General features: G+C 42.5%; 1 protein-coding gene across 1 annotated transcript in view; it reads right to left on the reverse strand.

Annotated features, from left to right (window-relative positions):
- Window positions 1–4,386: 4,386 nt before the first annotated feature.
- PLCD4 (phospholipase C delta 4) overlaps window positions 4,387–24,252 on the reverse strand; it is a gene marked incomplete at its 3' end in the record, with an annotated part of 45,151 nt that continues 25,285 nt past the window's right edge. The window contains exons 6-17 of the mRNA XM_081338157.1: window positions 19,768–19,896; window positions 17,021–17,252; window positions 16,486–16,687; window positions 14,723–14,867; window positions 13,409–13,561; window positions 11,846–12,010; window positions 11,248–11,404; window positions 10,459–10,575; window positions 8,875–9,053; window positions 7,782–7,917; window positions 5,964–6,260; window positions 4,387–4,490 (exon numbers count right to left, since the gene is read on the reverse strand). Coding sequence (XP_081194283.1) covers window positions 4,387–4,490; window positions 5,964–6,260; window positions 7,782–7,917; window positions 8,875–9,053; window positions 10,459–10,575; window positions 11,248–11,404; window positions 11,846–12,010; window positions 13,409–13,561; window positions 14,723–14,867; window positions 16,486–16,687; window positions 17,021–17,252; window positions 19,768–19,896 — 2,016 coding nt within the window. The remainder of the gene's footprint in view (window positions 4,491–5,963; window positions 6,261–7,781; window positions 7,918–8,874; window positions 9,054–10,458; window positions 10,576–11,247; window positions 11,405–11,845; window positions 12,011–13,408; window positions 13,562–14,722; window positions 14,868–16,485; window positions 16,688–17,020; window positions 17,253–19,767; window positions 19,897–24,252) is intronic.

A 24,252-nucleotide genomic window follows, 5' to 3' on the forward strand; every position in this document is an offset into this window, starting at 1 on the left:
TAAAAGTTGTGTTTGTGGATGCTACAATTAAAAGGTGCCAATTTTTGTGGATATTCAGATAAGCAAATAGGCTTGCGCGTTTCTATTAAGAGACAGAATCAACAAAATTCTGCTGCAGTATTTATTTCTTTAGTAACATGAACAACTGTTTGGGGGATAAAAGGTTTCATAGTTTCTTTGTCCCTTTTATATACAGCCCTCAATTTTTCTTCTTTATTCTGTCTGCAGTTCATCAGCCAGATAAACTGAAATTGTACAATCAAAAGCAAGCATACAAAAGTAGCAAAAGGAAAGAAGCGATAATTTTAGCTTCACCACTGGAGTCCATAGTTCTTTCTTGCCCAGATGGCTCCTGTTGTTTATATTTATGTCTCCTTTTACTTTAATTTGCTTATACCTCCATGCAGGTATCGCATAACCTTGCATCTATAGTAGGAAGATCTGCTGCAACAAGATGCAATCCTATGCAAACAGCACAGGGACTAAATATTACAGCTTTGAACAAGCATAGGATCAGGCTATATGAGATTTTCTGCTCTACTTTAAAAAAGAATCATACAAAATAGATACCCTGAACATCTCTATTTTCTGACACTTTGCTTGCACCAAACTTGTTTTTAATTTTAAAAGTAACTTCTGTGATTATTCTTCTATCCTGGTTTGAGTTTGAAACACGAATCTAAACATACCCATTTCTTCCACAAACAAGTCAACAAATATATCGCCATACATACATACATACACACACACACGTAAGTTTGGGTGCTGCTCATCCATTTCCCCTTTCACTGTATCCACCCTCCTTCTCTCTCTTCCCTCTTCTCTACTTTCTTTCTCCCTTTCTCCTTTCTTTCCTACTTCCCTCTTCTTCCTCTCCTCTCCTCTTTCCCTCACCACTCCCGTTTCTCTCCACTTCTCCTCTTTCCCTCCAACCTTCCTACTTCCTTCCCCCTCCTCTACTCTCTTCCCTCTCTCCTCTCCTTTCTTCCCTCCCATTCCTCTTTCGATACAATTCAGGGGTGATGTCTGAGCAGCTCCTCTCCTTGGATTTTCAATGTCTATATTAGGAGGAGCTTTCAGTGCCTTCCAGTTTTGTGCAAACACAATCCTAGCTGTTGTTGCGTTGATAAGATTCCTAGTGAAACTAATGTTAGCGAGGTTCAGAGACGGGTTACGATCACTGTCACCCATCAAGACTAGCTTTCTTTTCTACCACACACTAATAAACATTGCAATAACATCCATTCTGAAATTAAAAAAATTAAAATAAAAACAATGAAACCCCTGTACTTTAAAAGTAATTTGAACCATTCTCTTAAGTAATACATTTATTTGGATAAAACAATTTCTATAGGTCCCTACAAAGAAAGCCGTACTTGAGAGAGAATGGCATTCCAGGGAGCGTTGCACACACACTGCAGTGGTGTTAGATATTAAATTAAGCACAACCATGTTGAAAGCCAAGCATCTTGGATGTTTAGGTGAGCTAGGGAGCAAAGTATGGATATGGTGTCCATAGCACACGAGCTAGCTTTAAGCAGATAAGCTTTGAAATAGATTTTTAGGGTTACATTGGTCCTTTTGATTAGACTAGGTTCAACAGGTACAAATGAAATTCTAATGGTATGCTCCTCAATCTACAGACAATATGCAATTTCCCCCTTTCTTACATTTTAGCTATCAATTTTGTTTCTTTAGATTCTGGAACTGGCATTCCAGCTGCTAATTTCTATTTCCAACAAATACCCTACATGAGAGACGCTGTGTCTCAATATAATGTAAAAAGCTGAAATAGTTGATGGCTGGTGAGCAACGTCAATGTGCCAGGAAAGGCAGATTTCAAAACACTGTTCCCAAGTATTTTGTTCTATGAAAACATTCTACAGGAGCCATAGAAAAAATAATATCCATAAACATCTTTCTTTGCTAGAATTTCAGCATTCTCAATTCGATCCTAGCTCATTGGTTTCTTTTTTTAAGACTAGCATTAGATTACAGCTGACCATCAAAAGTTTCCTGGTAACAAATGCTAGAGAGAAAGTCTGCTCCACTGATTTCAGAAAAGAAATTGATCAGAAATGGTATAGGGCAGTGATGGCGAACCTTTTAGAGACCGAGTGCCCAAACTGCAATCCAAAACCCACTTACGTATCATCGGGTGCCGGGTGGCCATGGCCCATTGGGTGGGCGTGGCTGCAGTGGTAACGGCAGACTGGGTGGGACTAAAAAGTTCAATCAATTCCAATTTTGCAAGATCTTTTTTTCTCCTGCGAGAAGTTGAAATTGATTGATTCATTGATTGAACCTTTCTTTTTTTGCACATGGTGGCGGAGGCCTAGAGCGAAAAGGTTTTATAAAACCCAGCTGAAGGCCTAGGACTGGGGTGACGGCGTGCGTGCCCACAGAGAGGTCTCTGCGTGCCACCTGTGGCACGCGTGCCATAGGTTTGCCAACACGGGCATAGGGTTTCTGCTTGAGCAGGGGGTTGAAGTAGAAGACCTCCAAGGCCCCTTCTAACTCTTATTATTTTGGTCCTCCAGCCTCTTGATGAATGTTCTTCAAAAATGAAAATCAGTGATGTTCTTGTTATTTCTTGCCTGAAAGTTAAGTCACCCAAATTCATATGTTTATATAGTATTTGATGCCATCCATACTGCTTCCAAGTGGAAAATACAGATCACAGTGTTACACATGTCAGGTTCACACACAGCTTAAAAGATTTTACCATGGGCATCCTAACAAAAAGTTTAGCTTTCATGAATTGGAAGGGATCTAATGGGATCTTGATAAGCCCCTAATCATACATATGGGGGAGAGAGAGGGGGGGGGGGAGGACAGGAGGGAGGGAAACAGACAGAATACCAGATCAAAAACTAGGATCAAACCAAAGACCCTTGTTTCAGGGTCAACAGCTTTAGCAGGCTGTCTGCTGCCTCAAAAGAGGCTTGGCCAGGGTTAAGTTCAATTAACCTAATTTAATTAGTAATACATATATCCAGTGTGCAACACAACTTGCTGGTTATGGTTGCTAAGAGAATCACTGTGGATCATTAAGTGTAATATGTGACTGTGACTTCTTGCCAGCTTTGCCACTGACTTTGTTGGCAGGCTGGTTGTGAAGGGGGCAAATGGTGGTCCCATGACCGTAGGATGCTGTGACCATCGTAAATGCTCTCTGGTTGCCAAATGCTGAATCACGATCAAGTGACCATGGAGAAACTGCAAAAGCTGCAATTTCTAGGAACCAGTTAGTTGTAAGTCTTCTTTTTCAGTGCTGTCATAGCTTTGCATACTGTAGTCGCCAAAGAAGTGGTTGATAAGCAAGGACTATCTGTCTAGCCAATCTCAATAAATATAGTTCTAGTCTTTCTATGGAGTTGATCTCATTCTCTGGTTTTACTTAGTGGGGATGACACCAATCTTATAAATCTGACTGTGTTGAATCTCCCCCACTCTCTTTTCTTATAATCTGGTGATTAGGGAGGCATCTGCTCCTGAATATTATCTTCTTTCCCAAGGCTTAAAAAAGTGTTTCAGCTTCTTTTGCCTGGCTAATGATTCTGTCAAGGTCATCTCCTTTCCTTTCTGTACATCTCAGCCCCATTATCTTTGGACAGGGGTTTTGTACTCTTTCTACAGTGTAGTAGTCTTGTTTTTAGAAAAAGCTTGCTTGTCATGTTGCAATTGAAGAGAAAGAGTTGTACAAAACAGGAAGACTGGAGACACTTCTTCCTGCTTTATTCCATATATCTCTCCCTATCTGACAGGTGGCTAATTCATCATTCTAAGCACCTTCCTTCAGTCACCCAGTTCTGACCTATATAAGGGAGAGTGATTGTTTCCCTACTAAAACCAAGGGAAACCAGCCTGGGGGAAAAAATACATCAGTTCATTTCTTAGACTTGGCCCACAATAGGACAAAGCTTTCATCAGCCTCATTACTGTTGCAGAATACCAATCAGCAATAAAAGCAGCACAGTTTATGCCAGCATATAATTCTGCTGGCTCAAGGCTTGGTAGGTGGTACTTTAACAAAGCTCTTCTGGTAAGTCCGCGATTATAAAAAAACATTGTTAAAAGAATTTTGCTCTGTCGGGGCGGGCTGGATTCCTTACAAGACGGAGGTAGATTATAAGGTGAGACCTGAGCGAATCACAATCATAAAAATAAATAAACAAGCAAAATAATACAGTTGGTGTTTGTTTTTTTAGAAAAAATATAGTAGTGGAAAACAATGTTTTTGTCCAAATCCCATTCTGCATAGAAGTAAGAGATAGTTGGCGATTTAAAAAAAAACTTAATTCTTGTCTCCTTCATTCACCCTCATTCTCCAAACCAAAGGGGGCAGAGAAGGAAGAGTTGCATTGTGTGATGCAGGAATGTGATTTAATCATTCTCAGTTGCCAGCTCTCCTATCTGAATGTGGACAAACAGAGATGCTGGTGGAATCCCAGTGCCATCCTTCGAAAGAAGATGGATGTGGCGATATCCTGTATGGGAAAAGAAGGTGCAAAGAAGCCTTATTAGGGAGCCTTGGTGGAGCAGTGGGCTAATGCCTCCTTAAGTAACACCAGCTGCCTGCAATTAGTGCAGGTTCGCATCCCACCAGGCTCAAGGTTGACTCAGCCTTCCATCCTTCCGAGGTAGGTAAAATGAGGACCCAGATTGTTGGGGGCAATTAAGCTGACTTTGTAATAATGCCGCTTGGTGTGTGTGTGAAAGCCCTAATCAGCAGGCATATACATAGAATGAAGGCTACTGCTAAGCTTGTAAGCCGCCCTGAGTCTTCGGAGAAGGGCGGGATATAAATGGAATTAAATAAAATAAATAAATAAAATTTTAATCAGGCCAAGGCCAACCCTTTTGCTGTCTTTTCCGTCTGCAGGAGAACATGGGACAGATTGTGAGACTCGGAGCTCTTCTAACTGCATATTTTGCAACACCTCCCACCTCCCAGTGTTGGCCACTTGGGTTCATAAGACCAGCCCTGAGTAGAATCCCATTGGTTGTTTCATTCAGAACTGCCTACTCTCATTGGCAACAGCTTGTTAAGCTCTCTCCCACCCTTGCTACCTCAGCCTTTAAGAGGTCATAAATAGCAGCAAAGTAAGGTGGGAAAGTATTTGCATACATAGCTAGTAGTTTTACTTTAAACACTGGATTTTCCCTTGTAAATAGCCAGAAGTTCAGAATAGTTCAGAAGGATGCTTATCGTTAGAAACACTTTTTTTTTTAGTTGTTGATTCCTGTCTGAACTGGACCATGTTTTGAGCTCTGATCCTTCAGATAGTTTTGAAACATTGCATTTTTCCTCCATCACCTTTATTTGACCCAAGGTGACTCTATGGATACACATGAACAATATTAAGTTTCTTATTCAGAAAACAGGATAACCTGGTCTCTTTTTCTTCCACAACATTTTCTTGTTTGGCTTTGCTACAGTTGCAGACATAGATTTTAAAAAAAAACCCCATCTAAGCAATATTTGCAAAAACTAATCCAAATAACGAGGACAAAGTACAGTCAGGGAACTTCTGAAGGTTGATCCATCCAGGATCATTCCTTGTCTCTATATCTTTGCTTTTCTATATTGCAAGTTACTTTTAGACATTTTGTAGTGGAAGGAGAACTTGTGAAAAAAAAATGTCTGAAATAAAAACAAATTTGGTGAATTATTGTACATATATTTTAATGAGGGCTCATTGGGATGTATAGCATATTGATACGCTAGTTGCTGCCAAATAAAGGATCATAGAACTTTAAATTTGGAAACGTATGATATAGCTCATGATGTCACCTGAAAAAAAGATTGGAGGTACATTTTCTTTTCTTTTTTCCCTAGAGCTGGGCTCAAAGGAGGATATCCTTGGTAGAAGACCTAACAAATTCCCAGCTGAATAGATAGGATTTTTAACAGGAGATTCAACCAGATGGGGGTCATAGCCTATTGTAATTAACATTACTGCAGTACTCTTGGGAAAGGAACATCCAATGTGTTTGCAAGTGATTTCCCCCAACTCCTTTGTCACAGGGACCATTATTATTTTTATCCCCAGGACTTGGTGTGAGGTAACTCCACTTCTTGACTAGGGTAATAAGGAGTCCCATACCTGCTTTGACACTGGTGAGAGGTAGTGTGTACTGGCCCACAAAGTCATTCCGAGATGCCTTATCATAATCTTCCACCACAAAACGTAGAAGGGCCAGTTCTGGGACCCATACGTAGAACCGAAAGGACTCGCCCCAGTGTGGATTAAAACCTGTTCAAGAATTTTGAAATAGTGAAGATGCCCTCAGTAAGTGGTACTATTTCAATGTCTCTTTTAACTTTCCCTTAGACTGATGTTTCTCAATCTTAGCAACTTTTAAGATGTGTGGACTTCAGCCCACAAATTGCTGAGCCTGAGAAACCCTGCCTTAGGCTGTGCCAGTCTCATCCCCTAAAAATCTAACCCAGCTCCTTTCTTCAATGCTGTTTCTAATATGCTTCCTTAAACAATTGTCTCCCTTCTTGTCTCACAATCATCTTAACACCCAGATCTTGCAAGTTCTATTCTGAATGCTTGAAAAAAAAAGTTCTTATGGCTGGTAGTATGGAATCCAGGTAACTGGCAGATAAATTGTATTTTTGACAAAGTTCCTCTTTCTTTCCAAAATATTGCTTCATGTTTCTAACATGAACACAAAGGTTAAAAAAAAATTGAAATTGGGTGGAATTAAGCAGCTGAAATTATGAAGAAAAGGTTAGCCATGATGAAATTCCACTGGATTAAACTGGGCAAATCTGCTGCATTCTGTGGTAAAATTAGATTTAGCTTTGGAATTTTTTTTAATGATTCCTATGCTTTGCTGTCTTGTTATATAGGAATGTTTAGCCAATGTACTTTGGAGATGCTCTTTAAAAAAACCTTCTCAAATCTACTAACAGTTTTTTTTTTAAAAAAAAAGAAATATCCCTGTAAAACAATATAATTTATATAATTTATATATTAAATTGATATAAATTGAATTGATATAAAACAGCATGAGAACAATATCCTCCATTAGTGTGAAGAAGGCTTTGCCAACTAGTTTTTGCTAGGCTTAATACAGAGAGGTACAAATACTGCAATACCCTGTTGCTTAAGAAGTTTGGCATATATAAATAATATTATCTCTCTCCAGATTTCTATATTTATTCCAGTGACAGATTTATTTTATTCCACCCAGAATCTGAATTTCATTGGCACAGATTGCAGAACAGGCATATTCCATCTACGAAGGAGTTCTAGCTGACAGGACCCACAGCACCCGCCCTCTGGAACATTGTCTCCCCTGAGGTTAGATCAGGGGTCGGCAACCTCGGCTCTTTTATGACTCGTGGACTATGCTGGCTATGCTGGCTCAGGAATTCTGGGAGTTGAAGTCCACGAGTCATAAAAGAGCCGAGGTTGCCGACCCCTGGGTTAGATTGATCCTAACCTTGTGGGTCTTTGGGAAGTCCCTGAGGTACAGCTATGTCATCATCCTATGGGGATGGAGAACCTGAGAGATGGCTGTATGGTTTGTGAGTTGTATAGGTCTTTACTGTCTCATTTTAAAAATATTTTTGGTTGTTTTATCTGTTTTATCTGTTTTTAATTTTATTTATATGAGCTCAGGTTTTGTTGTGTGAACTTGGGAGCTACGCAGAGTAACATTTGTGAGGTGGGCAGCTATATGAATTGAATGACCTAAAAATAAGGAAAACGTGTAAGATCTAAGGCCCACTTTCCTTCATCTTTACAAGAAGACGGGCTCACCATTGTTGTCAACATATTTCGTTTCCTGCTTGGCACTGTCAGAAGGGATCCCATGAATCTCCACTCGCACTAATGGATCCACAATGGAGCCTTCTTTGCTGTTGGGAATCTTGGGCAGCTGCTGCCCACTAATGATCTGAAAGAGAAGGTCACATGAGCATGAAACTCATGTCAAAGCTACAAGGCAGAAGCTGCCAAAGTACTAACTGCTGAAACTTGCAACAGGCTGCTCAACACAGAGAGCAACTCATGGGGAGTCCTAGAATGCCCAGGACTTCTTTTGTCCCCAGCTGCCAGTTGACCCTAGAAGTGCCACTTTTATTTATTTTATTTTAATCCCATTTATATCCCGCCCTTCTCCGAAGACTCAGGGCGGCTTACAATTCTAAAGCACAAATCAATGTGCTTAGCAACTTTTGCATTGGCACTGATGTTACTGAGTCAGTCATTGCTCCGGCAAATGCTCTCAAAGGTCTCCACCAGCATTTCCTTTGAGTGCAGAAGCTAGAGGGTCTGCTAGAACAGCGGACCCCAACCTTTCTGGCACCAGGGACCAGTTTCGGAAGAAAAATTGTCTTCCACAGACTGGGAGGGGATGGTTTTGCACACACAACATTATTCTTGGAGAGCTCCTTCATGGTGCCTGTTCTTTTGTGTGGCTGCTGGCAAACTGAACCTGTGTTCCAGAAAGAGGAGATGTGAATTTTAAACAAAACAAAAGCAAATGACTGGTTTGATTGGAGGGAGAGGAGAAGAGTAGGATGGCAGTAGTAATAAGAAAAGGAAAGGTGGAGAGAAAAGTACTTTTCCCTCTGTTTTCATTCTTGCCTTTTGCCCACCCCCACCCCCACCCCCACTGTGGGTGAAATATAAGGGAAAATTCCTTTAAAAAATAATTATTGTTTTTATTGGTCATTGTGGACTTTACTGAACCATAAAAGCATAGCAGCAAATGTGTATATATATATATCATTTTAAAAACTTGGAGAGGGGCAGAACTCTATGCTCATTAGTCTGGCTGAGAATGACGAAGTTACATATTTTTTTAACCTCCCCCAAACCTTTAAAGTATGGGCACAGACACGTACAGTACCTTAACCATTAAGCTCAAGGGGTCACCTTCACCCCTGCTTTCAGGGTTCTCAGGGCTGAAGGCTGTCTCTCTATCCCTCATGAAACTCGGCTTCAACACATAACCACAGCGGCCATTTTGACTAAAAAGCCCATCATACAAGTCCATCTCTGTACCAGCCGTTTGAAAATTCAAGGCCACTGAAACGAGGAAAATTAGATGGAACAGTTATTTTATTCTTTATTTTTAACCTTAGAATCTCAGACCTACTATCCTCATAGAGTTGTTCCAGAGAAAAGAGAACAAAGAAAAAGCAGTAGAGAGAGGAACATCAACTTTTCTCTGCAAAACAAATTAAGTCCCAGTCTAATACACTAACGAAGTTCACACAATACATTAAGCCATAATGTGAGTTGCTTCTTCTGCTATGCAAACCCAGTTAATTATGGTTTCAATAATTCAGAGAACAATTCATGTAATATGTGAAAACATCTATTGTGTTTTATAAAATAGCTCAGTGCAAAGTATAAACTCTGCAAAAAGGGGCTTACCCTAAATACCGGATAAGCAAACAACTGCTTAGGTAAAATGCCATCCACGCTGGAAATTCTGAGAATTATCATTAAAAAAAATCTGAAAAGCATCAGGTTAGGGAAGTACAGTACAGATCACGTCTCCAATTAATGTGTACTGTAGCTAACAAAAAGAAGTGTGAGCTGACATTATTGTTCTCACACGTTTTTTGTTTATCTTATCTCTGATTTTTATTTTTATTCGCCCTTGTCTGGCTCAACAATACATACAAGAGAAGAGGAGGAGGAGGAGGAGGAGGAGGAGGAGGAGGAGGAGGAGGAGGAGGAGGAGGAGATAATTCCTTTCTCATATAAACAGCGGCACCATAAAAACTAGATTAGCAGTGTCATAAAATGCAACAACAAATAGTATCAAAAGAGTGAAATTTCATATTCTTTCACAAACGATATTCCTAATCTATTCAGTCTACAATATAAACAATGCAGCACAAATGAATGACTTTGCCCTAGAAAAAAACTAATTGTTTATCATTTGTTTTTCAACAGACTAGGACTGCAATGATGTAAAACGTTTGGAGATGTCATTTGTGATGAATAATTGTAAATAAGAGCTGAAGAGACCAGACACTGGATCAGATCAAATATCAACATCATCCATTATGTCCTGTCTGAGGAGGCCAGCAATGTGAAGGACATGGCACAAGAGCTCACCCCTTCTATTGTGCCCCACCAAGTAATATTCTGTGATATGGTGCATTTCACCCTGATATTAGTAGGTATCCACTCGTGGCTTTCAATAGCTTCTTGGCTTTGCTTTACCTTCTTTTAAAACTGCCTGCCTTGCTGATGATTTTACCATCTCTTGTGACCAAGTTTCTCATTCATTTATTGATGCTGTTTAAAGGCTACTCAGTAAGAGAGTCTTCAGGACAATTTGCAGCAAGATGTAACAAAGTTAGCTCTCTTGCTCTAGGTAAAAGTGCCAATGTGCCTTATAGTGCCTACCAAGCAACCTCACCATTACAGTACATTCTCTTCCCTCCTCCTCTTGTCCCTTTCATCTTTTGCATACCCAATTGGCACCCCACATTCCACATCGCCTGGGGGTTGAAATTGGAGGAGTCCGTCCGTAGCCCACTGGGGAAGATCCGTGTCAGTTGCCAGGTATTATGACGGACAAAGTCATTCCCTATGGGAGGTAGTGCACCAATTGTTAGGAATTCAGTAAAGGCAGCAGTGATTAATTAGGTAAGAAGACTAGCAGGATTTTAATACTAGAACACCTATCATTTATCGAGAACCACACACACACACCAAGTAATGTTCTATGTAAGTATGGCTTGTAAGGCCTTAGGATAAGCTTAAGAAAAGAGTGCATCCCTTCTCAGAGCTCTGAGAAAGAATGTTGTAGAAAACCTTAATGTAAGTAGAATAGTTACTTCATAAGAAAAGGGGGAAAACAGACATTTCTTGCATCCTTTCCAAGGCTTGATAGGTACTGTTACTTGTAAATTGCAGAATCATCCAGTTTTAGTAAAATTCATTTTAACCAATGCTATAGGGCTAATTAGTGCTGAATTTCCCTCATGGATGAATAGCAAACACATGGGTAGAGTTCTGAGTTTACCCAATCTGATATTATTATACTACTGTTAGTATTATTTACTGTATCTTTATGGCTGGCTTTACGTATTTTTATCTTTTTTAATCTGACACAAAATTTGTGGAATTACAGCCTGCCTGCTGTACCTGCTAAGTTCTAGCAGTAGAGGAAGTTGAATGAGCAAGAATAGTATTGGGCAGAATTGTATACCCATGGCCCATTTTGCCTGCCAGCAGATTTCACCCCCAGGTTTCTCACCAGCTTCTCGGATGAGCTTGCGAGCTTTGGATTCAGTGAAGGAAGACATCTCATATGACTTGTAGTAGCTGCAAGAATGCTGGAAACTGCAGAAAGGTACACTCTTACAGTAGATAATACAATCTGAAAGTTCCTTGGAGAGGGAATGTTTACCTTTCTAAAAAAAAGAGAAAATGTTCATCTGCAGATCATTCATAAGTAATACTCCTGCCAAAAATGGGGGAAAGTACCCTGTCTTTGAACATTTCATCTGTACAAGTAGTGTAACCCAACCCAGCCCCCCAAGTATTGCATCCAAGGTGACTATTGTTAAAATATGATAATGACAGGAGGCACTATCCTAGAAGCCACATTTGGCCAATAGTGGGGGAGGAATAAAATTTTCTCACAGGGAGGGATTAAATATTAATAGATAAATGAATCTACTGGAGACCATTCTGAGGAGAAATCAGCAGAAATATTGCTATTGTTAGTCTATGATTTGCCAATGAATTCAGGTGACATGATTTTGGGGAACTTTGTGGAAGGTACAAAACAGGGATCCAGGTTGCCTTCTCTTACTGTAAACTGCAGACCAACCTGGGAGGTGTCCCCGTACCTTCTCTTTTCTCTTGCCTTCATTGCGCAGGGCCTCTTCTTCTATCTCGTTTCCTTCCTCGTCAGTAACTTCTTCCCATTCAGGCATCTTGTCTGGATGCTCATTCAGAGAATCTTCCAGATATCCAATCTTCTTGCCCTTTAGAATGATCTTGCCCTTCAACTGCTGCATGTGGACACGGAGACCAGATTGGAAGAGGAAGATGGTTCTATTGCTTTTGACAGAAGCAGCTCAGCTAAGTTGCTTTGGTTATAAGACCCCAGCATTTTCACGAGAACGGGTTTTGACAGATGGCAAGGTTGCTGAGTTTAGACCTCTGTTCAAAACTGTGACCTTTTTTTGCAAGCCCTTTGCATTGGGGCATTCAAAGGACGTCCAACTATTTCCTGGATAGTTTTGGACATTGCACTTTTCCAGAAAAGTAGTAAATCCCTCTTTAATAAGCAACCCAAACCACAAAGAGTACCATGCTGGCTGGGGAATTCTGGGAATTGAAGTCTACACATCTAGAGTTGATAAGGTTGAGAAACACTGCTTTAAAAACTCAAGAAACATTGTTCCATGAACCAGCAGAGAACCATTGTGCAGTCCCTCTATCATCCTCAGTCAATTGTTGTTCAAGGTGATGCAGATCTCTAAACTGGGGCCACCTAAGAGTCTGGAAAGGTAGAGGCGGAGATCCTGGTTGGGTAGACCTGAAATTTCCTGTTGCCTGGAAAATTTCCAACAGTCCTAAAAACAAGGTCCAGGAAGGCAACATGCCTACAACAGCTTAAAGTGCCCAAGAGATGTGAGCCTGGTGCTAACTCTAGTGGGTCACTTGACTGTACTGCTGACTCATTTTTTTTCCAGTTAAATGCGTTTTTTCAATGACTATGAAATGTAAGGGGGAAAACAGGATGTTTTAAGGCTGTCTCATACAGACTGGGGATGAGACAAAAAACACAATATGGTGATGTAGCGGGGGGGGGGAAGGGGTTAGCTGTGCATATTTGCACTGCTGTAGAGTGAGCGCCTGTTACTTGTCCCAGCTTCTGCCAACCTAGCAGTTCGAAAGCACGTAAAAATGTAAGTAGAAAAATAGGGACCACTACGGTGGGAAGGTAACAGTGTTCTGTGTGCCTTTGGCGTCTAGTCATGCCGGCCACATGACCATGGAGACGTCCTCGGACAAGCGCTGGCTCTTCGGCTTTGAAACAGCCCCTAGAGTCAGAAACGACTAGCACGCATGTGCGGGGGAACCTTTACCTTTACCTTTACCTTTACCTTTACCTAGATGTAAGTCAGGAAAGGTCTATGTAAGCTCATTTTGTTGCTAACTCTGACATGATTTGGGGCATTTCTATTTCTTCTTCTTCTCTTGGTTTTTGTACCATCTAGCTTGATGAAGAATTCTGAAAACTTCGGTAAAATTGTATGTTATTTTCTAGCATTTTAGTTGCTCCATATCCATCTACTTATCTATGAATTTGAAAACACCTCCTAGTTTTACAATCAAATTTTGCAAAGGGTTAGCCTGGATAATCATTAGGTGAAAGTTTATAAATTATTCTATGCTCTTACTTCAGGTGAAGGCAATTGCATAGGAACAAGGTCATCAATGGTGTTGATGAGGAGGCATTCTCCCAGGATGCCTTTCAGCAGTTGTGCCATGATGTCTTGTTGCTCTATGCTACAGTGATTCTCAATAGAGAGAATGATAGGATAATCAGAAACCTGGATAATACAAGAAGACATAGGGTGATAAATAAGAGAATGAGCTGTACTAGTGTTCATATTTAAAAGTTACGCTTTAGGTATTTTGTCCCTTTTTGAATAACTTTAATATTTGTCTGTTCTAAGATGAAAAACTACAGTATAGTATCTGCCCATTAAACACATCAAATTAAGTCCGGCAGGGTTGGTGCATTCTTTTGATTAAACAATGCCATCTATCAGGATCCCAAAAGCACACCTCTGTAGCAATGCCTGCCTTCTGGAATGAGATTGGCCCTAAGATCCAGATGGTACCCATCCTGCTAGGCCTTTGTCAAGTGTAAGTGAAGCCCCCTTGGATTGTGTGGGTTTGGTTTTTTTTTTCATTCCTGTCCAGATCTTGTACTGTTACCATCTTTTTTATTTCTATTTTATTTCTTATTGTATTTTTAAAGTACTTTTATTTTTGAGCTGCCTGCATTCATTGGCAGTTCAACAGCATACAAATTTTCATTATCATCATCTCATCATCATCATCATCACCAATAATTGGCCATTGTTTTGAAGGGACTTTGACTTACAATAAGAGATATAGTGCAGATGGAATAAATCTCTATGGCTACATAAATCCTTATTCAAATAGAGCTGAGCCAGAATATAACTTGCAACGTGGCGTTGTTCTATGCTTGTGGTGGTGAACCTGTGGCACGTGTACCACAAGTGGCACACAGAGCCCTCTCTGTGGGCACACATGCCGTCGCCCGAGTCCCAGGCCTTCAGCTGGGTTTTATAAAACCTTTTCACTTTAGGCCTCCACCGCCGTGTGGGGAAAAAAAAGGTTCAATCAATCAATCAATTTCTTGCGGGGGAAAAAAAAGATCTCGCAAAGTTGGGATTGATTCATTGAACTTTTTAGTCCCACCCAGTCTGCCATTACCCCCGCAGCCACGCTCACCCAATGGGCCACACCCACCCAATGGGCCACGCCTACCCAGCACCCAATGATACATAAGTGGGTTTTGGGTTGCAGTTTGGACACTTGGTCTCTAAAAGGTTCGCCATCACTGTTCTATGCTATATTAAACTCCTCCTGCTCAAGCCTAACAAATTCATACTTTTATCATTACCTCCTTCTCACCTACAGGGGTTGTTTAGCCCTACAGGTAGAAGCATACAACTTACCCAGAAGGCATATTTCTCAAGAGTTGTCACAACATCACAGAAAGGAATCTTAGAAGTGAATGTATAGCCATGATAGACAATTGGTTCTCCATTCGGTCCATCCCAACAATCAACCTCTAAGCAGCGGCAGCCCCGTTTGAGAGCCCTGCAAAAAGGAGAAAGCAATTCATTGGCTCTTTGTCTTTGAGACCCAAAATACAGTCTTGGCAGTTTCCTCAGCTGCTACCTAACTGATGAGTGAACATGGAGAAAATATTTTAAAAAACATCTATATCTAACACCTTTGCGGCTTCCCTATTCCACAGGCAGCTAGTGGAACGGCATGACAGAACTGATCCTTGAAACACTGGGGAAAAAAACCTCCAAGTGCCAGTAAAAAAAAAAACTGGTTATATCAGATGCCTAGGGGAGAGTATCTTAATTGTTCCACCATCTTTGCAAAGGTGTGAGAAGTTAGTAATGTTCAGCTTGATTAGAAAGTATTCATGTATGCAAATGAATGATTATTGTTCTCCTGATATTGCTCCATTGGGTCTGAAGCAAAGTCTAGGTCTAACAAATGACTGCCCTTATCAGAGCCAAGATAACTTGGGATTAGCCTATGGTTGTGTCGAAAGTCAAGGAATCCGGAGCAGCCCTGCTTCCCATACCCAAGACACAGAAGCAGAAGTCCTCCAGGACTATAATCCTAGGGGACTCCACCACAATCCACAATAAGATCTAGAAACTCAGGAGGGACCATTTCTATTCTTTCTGTGAGTTCAAAGATTGGTGGATGGCACTTGGCTGAAGGAAGAGCCACAAGGTTAATCATAAAGATAGTTGGGGATATCAGTCAAGGAGACATGATGAGTTGGGAAAGGGCTTGGAAAATCAAGAAATGGTAACAGCATAATAGAGAGTGAAATCTATTCGCCTTTTAGGATTCCACCTAAAATCTGTAGAAAAGAAAGAGAAGTTTATACATGGAATCAAAGGAACGGAGAAAGCCTGATACCGATCTGCTCAGCCTCTATTTGAAAACTGTTTTTATTCTTCACAGGGCTTGTTTTGCCTTCTGCTAGCCATTTCCACTGTCCTCCTTCTCAGTTGTCTGTTTGGTTAATTGCTTTCTTAAGATAAAGGAAGGGAATGAACATAATCATGACAGGGAATGATAGACCGGCAATTTCAGACTCAGTTTAGGATTTTAATATACTGATGGCATTCTGGTGTGCTTGTTGTATCATTACAGGTAGCCCTCCATTTGCAGCCATTCATTTAGTGACTATCTGAAGTTACAACGGCACTGAAAAAAGTGACTTATGACCATTTTTCACACTTACGCCCATTGCAGCATCTCCATAGACTCGTGATCAAAATTTGGACACCTGGCAATTCATTCATATTTATGACGGTTGCAGTATCCCGGGATCATGACCCTTTGTGACCGTCTGACAAGCAAAGTCAATGGCGAAGCCAGATTCACTTAGCGACCGTGTCACTAACTTACCCACTGCAGTGATTCACTTAACCACTGTGGCAAGAAAGGTCATAAAACGGGGCAAAACTCACTTAACAAATGTCTCAACAACAGAAATGTTGGGCTCAATTGTGGTCATACGTCGAGGACTACCCGTACTTACTAAATGATAAAGAATTCCCACATGCACACATAAGTAATCATTTTGGAAGTATAAGGGGAAACAAAACTAATGTTTGGCTCTGTCACTGAAGGGACTCCTGATGCAGCTGCTTTCTCATCTCTCCTTTTGTTTTGATACCTGATGTATCCTTCGACACTGCTTTGTCCTCGCAGCTGGTCTTCAATCAGATATGTGTTGTGAGAGGAAGAGATAAAATAATGGCTAAGAGGCTGAGACATATCCTGGAAAATCTTCCTGTGCTCAGGGTTGAAGATGGAACCATCTGGTGAGCAAAGATACATGAGGAATCCATCTGGGCTCAGTATATGGCGAGCTTTGCCTATTGGAAGAAAAAAGTTGGTGAGAAGGAACAGAAATTGACAGGGCTTTCAAAACAAAGGCCCTGCTAAGGGACAGACACGGAATTAAATGAAAACTATGAAGTAAGAGTCTTTGGTCGATCAGGAAAGAACAGGTCTTAGCAGTCTCGTCTATGACAATGGGGCCATATAACTGGTTTTAAAAAAGCAATGCTGGTTTGGGGGAATTCGGCTAACACTAGAACATGACACCTTGGATGTATCCTTGAGCACTCCCCAGCAACAACTTGTGCCAACTCTGGAGGCTGGGTTACAGATCCATCGGTTCTCCTTTGGTTACTCCACCAACTCACCAGTCTCAGATGGTTCATATCTGTCAATCAGATCCATTGCAAGCTCATCGGTACCCTCAATTTCCATCTGCTCCTGTTGCAAGAAGTCCACAAATTCCAAGAGGGTTAGCTTCTTCCCATCTTCAGAATACTCCTTGAAAATTTCCAGCACCTCATTCCGCTGAGTGAGTGCTTTGTAGAACAGCACAAATTCCTCTCCCTCCAGCGACCCAGTTTCTGATTTGTCAGCCATCTGTAAGGAATGGAGGGCTCTAACCAAAGGTTTCTTTCTGCAGGAAGTATTTATTTATTTATTTATTTATTTATTTATTTATTTATTTATTTATTTTTATTACATTTATATACTGCCCTTTCCCGAAGGACTTAGGGCGGTTTACAGGGTGATTAAAAACAAAAATACAAAAGTTAAAAACAGATTAAAAAAATTATATTCGTCCCTGCATAAGTAAAACCCCAGTTAAAATTAAAATTAAAACTAAAATTAAAAAATTCTCAGCCTGGGCCAGAGAGCTCAAAGTGCCAGGTTTTCAGGTCCCGGCGGAATGAACGGAGGTCGGGGGCAGTCCTAAGCTCCACAGGCAGCTGGTTCCAAAGGGCAGGCGCCCCCACTGAGAAGGCCCTATCCCTGGGTGTCGTCCGCCGGCAATTTTATTTATTTATTTATTTATTTTAATTCCATTTATATCCCGCCCTTCTCCGAAGACTCAGGACGGCTTACAAGCTTAGCAGTAGCCTTCATTCTATGTATATGCCTGCTTATTAGGGCTTTCACACACACCGCAAGCGGCATTATTACAAAGTCAGCTTAATTGCCCCCAACAATCTGGGTCCTCATTTTACCTACTTTTCCCTTTCTTCATTGGCACATGCGTGCACATGTACATAGTATATAGTTTTTCATTCAGGGCCTTGTAACCATTCACTAGTTATGCACTAGACTTTGCCTATCCTATCCTATATATTTCCTGGAAAATAAATCTTTTTTTCTTTTATAAAGTATACTTCATTAATTTGTTCAAGTCCAATTTTCCTACCTCTGGAAACCTTACATATGCCTAAAGAATACTTCAGTTTTTTAAGAAGAAGGAATACTTCTCTCTTACCGGTGGCACCCTGAGAAGACCCTCCCTGTGGGAGCGCACTGGACAAAGGGAGCTTGATGCCGGCAGCAGGTGTTCCCTCAGATATCCCGGACAAAACAATCAAGCCAAGCCAAACAAGTTATCCTGCCCACTGAAGGAGCCTGTGGAATTAAGGGCCTTCCTCCACTTGGATTGAAGAGCAAACATGCCCTAGCAATGTCTCTTTTTTTGGCTAGTTCCCATAATGTTGCTTTCATTTCATCTTGAATCCGTGAACGAGACAAATTTCAACCACCCATACAGATGTTAAGCATATGTATTCTTCTTAAAAAACTGAAGTATTCTTTAGGCATATGTAAGGATTCCAGAGGTAGGAAAATTGGACTTGAACAAATTAATGAAGTATACTTTATAAAAGAAAAAAAGATTTATTTTCCAGGAAATATATAGGATAGGATAGGCAAAGTCTAGTGCATAACTAGTGAATGGTTACAAGGCCCTGAATGAAAAACTATATACTATGTACATGTGCACGCATGTGCCAATGAAGAAAGGGAAATAAAAGTGGCCTGAAATAAGCAACCTCACAAAATAGTGTTAAGTCGTGGGCTCTTGGGTGCAAGAATGACGACACAAGGCTGAGTACAGGATAACTCATACTTTATTCTTGTTGGAACTGTACTGAAACTTGGGCTGCAACCAGCCACAATATATAGTCTAGCTCCTAGGCGGTTGCCAATGGGTTTGAACCCACTCTTGCCGCCTGTGGCTAGCCAATTGCATGACCAGAGACGGCCAGTCTGGGTTGCTGGAGAGCCATAGGCTGCTCCAGCAACACACGTGGTGTATTACCATAACCCCAGTACATAACAGAGAGCACACAGAGTATATCCTTAATGTTATTCTACATCCCACAGTTTCTCTCATGGACAGTTGGTCATGAGGTTCTAATGACATTTTCCACAGTTCTGATCCTATCTGAAGAAAACTTGTATAACATCTATTAGGATTTGGAAGGAAATCAGGTGGTTGGTAGTGACTGAAACAATAGAAGGGGAAATAGGGATTGGCAAAGGAAAGATAAATTTCATGCTGGTTCATATTTTTTGTTAATGCAAGGATGGCTGCAGAGCAGTTCAATTCAGCTACAGAGGAAGGCTAATACCATTGCTGCTTTGCTGCTATTCCATGAACTGTGGGGTTGCAGTGTTTTGCATGAACCTCACCTAATGGACATTACTTTAAGCAGACAAGATAAGAAAATGGAAGCTGTCGAATTGTTGGTTGACCCTTTTATCGCTCAATTTTACGACTGATTGTAGTATTTTAGTGCCAGGCTACAAATTCTACCACTTCCATCCACCATGCTGACTGAGGAAGAGAGGACTAAAGTGACGACTGACGGTGTCAGGTTGGCCTGTGTAATTGCATTCCAGAAAACAAAGCATTTAGATTGGCAATTGGGATATAAATAGCGTCATTGGAAAGAAATCGAACAACCAAGTCTGAAGATAAACATTATGTGTAGAGAGCAAGAGAGGCCAGGATATTTGCACTCTCATCAGTAGATAATGGTGGCAATGTGCCTTCTTATGAACTAACGAAAGAATGGTTTTTATGCAACTTAGCTCCACATGTTCTCCACTTTGGCTCATACAGATTTACCTGGAAGAGCTGGAAGGCATGGTCTTCATTCATATCCACATTCATCATCCTAAGCAAGTGCTGCACCTCTTTGAAGTTCATGCGACCATTGTTGTCTTTATCAGCTTTTAAAAACCAGTCACAGATCCATTTGCAACCCAGGTGTGGATTAAGGAAAAGAGACTCATAGGATCAGAGCAGACAAGCATGGTATATTTTTGTCAAAACAAAACACCCTGGAAATGAGCACAAACTGACACCTTGTTAGTACAGGACAGATTGTAATGGAAGTGAACTGGAATTGCAATGGAAGAGAAAACTCTTTCGGCTGTTTGTTTCCTATATTTTATAAAGAGAAGAAAGTATCATATTTTAGCCAAGTGTAGTAGAAAGAAGAGACTCACGCCAGCTCTTCAGGAAAGGAAAGGTTTATTGTGCAGGTTCAGAGGGCTTAAACAAAGCAAAAGGTCTGAACCCCGAGCGGGTGTACGAACAGACATATTTATACCCCCCCTATTTCCCTGTTGTACATTGTTCCTTGTATGGTTAAATTTTACACATTCTTATCAGAAGACAGTTTGCATAAGACAGTTGCAGGGGAATACGTGCAGCTACGCTAACAGGATTATGGCTACCTTGATCACCTAAGGACAGAAATAGGTTTGTTTACACTGTTATATATTAGGCTTAAAAAGCATCTTTAAGCAGTTACTGAACAGATACCGCCAGGTGGCGCTGAACTGAACTGTTGTGACCGCTGTCAGTTTTCAGCAGGGAACTGAGGTTCAAACTGATTGTTTGGGAGCATACCTGGCAAGGTATATAAAGGGTACAGGCACCCCCTATTCCCCCAGTTCAGTTACTTCCCACAATAAAGACCTGTCTTGCTGAACTCATCGTCTCGGCGTCCTTCCTGCTTCCCAGAACCCAATACATAATAGTGGTGACGAAGGTGGGATTCTGCTTCACCATAAGAGCTGAAAGTCACTAGGGGACAGCAACGCTTGCTGGAGGAAAGAGGCATCTTTCCCCCCCCCCTCCCACAACGACCGACTAGCCAAATGCTAGCGGCCACATCGGTGGAGCAGGATTCACAGAGGCCAGATGCAGAGATGCCACAGATCGGTCAGCTCCGAGAATTCGACATCCGTCACCCCGAACGGTGGGACTCTCACCTGGGACAGGTCGAAAATTTCCTCTGGGCAAACCGGATTACAGAAGATGGCCTGAAAGCGGCGACCCTGCTCTGCATAAGCTGGCCCGCCATTTACGACTTGGCCGTAAGCCTGTGCTTGCCGACGCCGATCAGAACTGTCTCATTCCAAGACTTCACCGAGAAGCTGGACAGACATTTCAAACCATGAATGTCCGAGCTGGCCTGGCAGTTCCAGCTCATCCAGAGGGTCCAACGGCCAGGCGAATCAGTATCGGAGTTCATCGCGGCCTTGCGACAGGCCGCCCACCTCTGCAAGTTCACCAGTCTGGACGAGAGGCTTCGCGACCGGTTCGTGTTTGGCCTACGCGACAAATGCCTGCAACAGAAGTTGTTCTCTAGGCCCAACGTGACCCTCCAAGATGCTCAGGATGAGATCTTGGCCCATGAGGCGGCCGGCAGCGCAGTACAAGCGGTCCAGACCCCCCGACCCAGCAGCCCAGGAGGATCCATCCACCTTGAAAACGCTGTGTATGGCGGAAGCGGACAAGTGGAGGAAGAAACTGGCATTGATCAGGTTCACCGGAGACCAGAGCAATGTGAGAGGCGACGGGGAAGCCAAGAGAAACAGCGGAAAACAGCCCCCTTTCCGAAGTGCGCAGGCTGCGGCGGAGACCATGCGAGGGCCATCTGCAAGTTCTGGTCAGCCAAGTGTCAGGCCTGCAGCAAAACAGGCCACATCGCAGCTGTCTGTCATAGCCATCCCCGAGACGGCCTCCACGAGCTACAGCTGGAGGACGCATCATGGAAAGGTACTGAGGCCCACAAACCTAACTGCATAAGATTTTTCGCAAGCCAGAGGGCCATCTGTAAAACCAGGGCCCGCCGGCCACTTAAACCCAAGCTTAAATTGGTCATCCACCTTCAGGGCATTCCCTGCAAGATGGAGCTTGACTCCGGCTCTGCAGTCTCAGTAATATCTTATGAGACTTTTAAACTCATGTGCATCCGGAGCAAGCAGTGGGTCAATTTGAGGCCCTCCAACATTATCCTAACTGATTTCCAAAATGCCCCAGTAAAGATCAAGGGGGAGGCCACCCTTTCAGTGAGGTTTAAGAGTTTCCATGGGCACTTGGACATAGTTGTGGTCGAGGGCCGGAGAACCAGTCTAGTCGGGTTAGACTGGTTTGAGGCCCTAGGCATAGTGATATCGAGCATCCACAGGACCCAGGGGAGCAGCATCGAATCCGTTTGCAACGGGTTTGTGGACGTATTCGATCACAAACTAGGCAGGTACATTGGGGCCCCCATTTCCTTTAAACTGAACCCCAGCATTCTACCGGTTAGAATCAAACCCGAGAGAGTCCCCTTTGCTCTCAAACACAAGATAGAGAGAGAGCTAGACAAATTAGTAGAGCAGGGCGTCCTACAGCCGGTAGAGGAGGGAGAGTGGGAGACCCCCATAGTCACCCCCCTTAAGTCTAACGGGGAAGTAAGAATCTGCACCGACTATAAATGCACGCTGAATCAGGCCCTTAACCAGCACGCTTACCCGGTTCCAACGGTCGGCCACGTTCTTGCTTCCCTCCAAGGTGGTGCCATCTTTGCAAAGCTGGATCTCGCGCAGGCGTACCAGCAGATGCCAGTTACCAGGGAGACGGCAGACGCTCAAACAATAGTCACACACAAGGAAGCTTTCAGAGTTAACCGCCTGCAATTCGGTGTCAGTGTGGCTCCAGGAATTTTCCAGGAAGTAATGGAGCAGACTCTTAAGGGCATTCAAGGGGTATGCCCTTATTTTGATGATGTCCTCATTGCAGGGGACACAGAAGAGGTGCTGGTAGACAGACTGAGGGCAGTTTTAGGTAGGTTTCGCTCTGCAGGTCTCAAACTAAAGAGAAACAAATGCAGCATTGGGGTTGCAGCCACAGAATTCTTGGGGTTTAAAATAGATGCCAGTGGAATTCACCCTGCAGAATCCAAGGTAAGGGCAATCAAGATGGCCCCCACTCCCAAGAACAAGGCTGAATTGCAAGCTTTCCTGGGGCTGCTAAATTTTTACCATTCCTTCCTTCCCCACAAAGCAGCAATAGCTGAGCCCTTGCACAGGCTCCTAGATAAGAAGGCTGCATGGAGCTGAACCAGTGCCCACGAAAAAAGTTTTCAAACCCTAAAAAGCCTACTGTCCAATAAGTCCACGGTCACCCACTTCATTGAACAAAAGCCCATCTGCATTGCTTGCGATGCTTCACCTTATGGAGCGGGTGCAGTACTGAGCCATCTAGAAGGGAATGGGGAACAGGTGCCCATCGCATACTACTCCAGAACATTGTCAGGGGTGGAAAGGAATTATGCCCAGATAGACAAGGAAGCCCTGGCAATAGTGGCAGGGGTCAAAAAATTCCATGACTATCTCTATGGGAGGGTATTCACAATATTCACCGACCATAAACCCTTATTAGGATTGTTCACCATGGACAAACAAACCCCTCAAATCCTCTCCCCAAGGATGCTCAGGTGGTCCATATTCCTATTAGCATATAACTTCAAACTGGTGCACAAACCAGGGAAAGAAATGGTCCATGCAGATGGGTTAAGTAGACTACCCATGGCAAACACTGAACCTGACCCAGCACCGGCAGCGCAGATACTGGCCATCCAAGAGCTACCTGAATGCCCCCTCCATGCAAGGGATATAGTGACTGAGACAGCGTCAGATAGAATCCTGAGCAGAGTCCAGTCTTGGGTATTTACAGGGTGGCAGGATAAGAGCCCAGGCCAGGAATTCCAGGCTTACTTCATAAGGAGACAGGAATTGTCTGCCCATAAAGGATGCCTGTTGTGGGGTATTAGGGTCATCATTCCAGAGACACTGAGAAAGAGAGTTCTAAAATCTCTACACGAGGGGCACCCAGGCATAGTCCGAATGAAGGTGTTAGCTAGGAGTTACCTGTGGTGGCCAGGGTTAGACAAGGCAATAGAAGAACAGGTGCAAGGCTGCTATGCCTGTCAAAGGTCCAGGCCAGAAATGCCCCAAGTGCCAGTCCACAAATGGGAGGCGACTCACACACCCTGGTCCAGGGTTCACATAGATTACGCTGGTCCTTTCCAAGGACAGCTTTTCTTAGTAGTGGTAAATAGCCATTCCAAATGGTTGGAGGTAGTGCCAGTCCCCAATATGACCACAGCCAAAACAATCCAAGTGCTCAGGAGGCTTTTTGTCACACATGGCCTACCTGATGTCTTGGTATCAGATAATGGGGCTCAATTTACCACTGCTGAATTCCAGGCATTCACGAAAGCGAACTTGATTAGACACGTCACATCTGCGCCCTTCCACCCGTCATCGAATG

The sequence above is a fragment of the Vipera berus genome (genome assembly GCF_964194415.1).
Source record: "Vipera berus genome assembly, chromosome: 1".
In the NCBI taxonomy this organism is placed as follows: Eukaryota; Metazoa; Chordata; class Lepidosauria; order Squamata; family Viperidae; genus Vipera; species Vipera berus.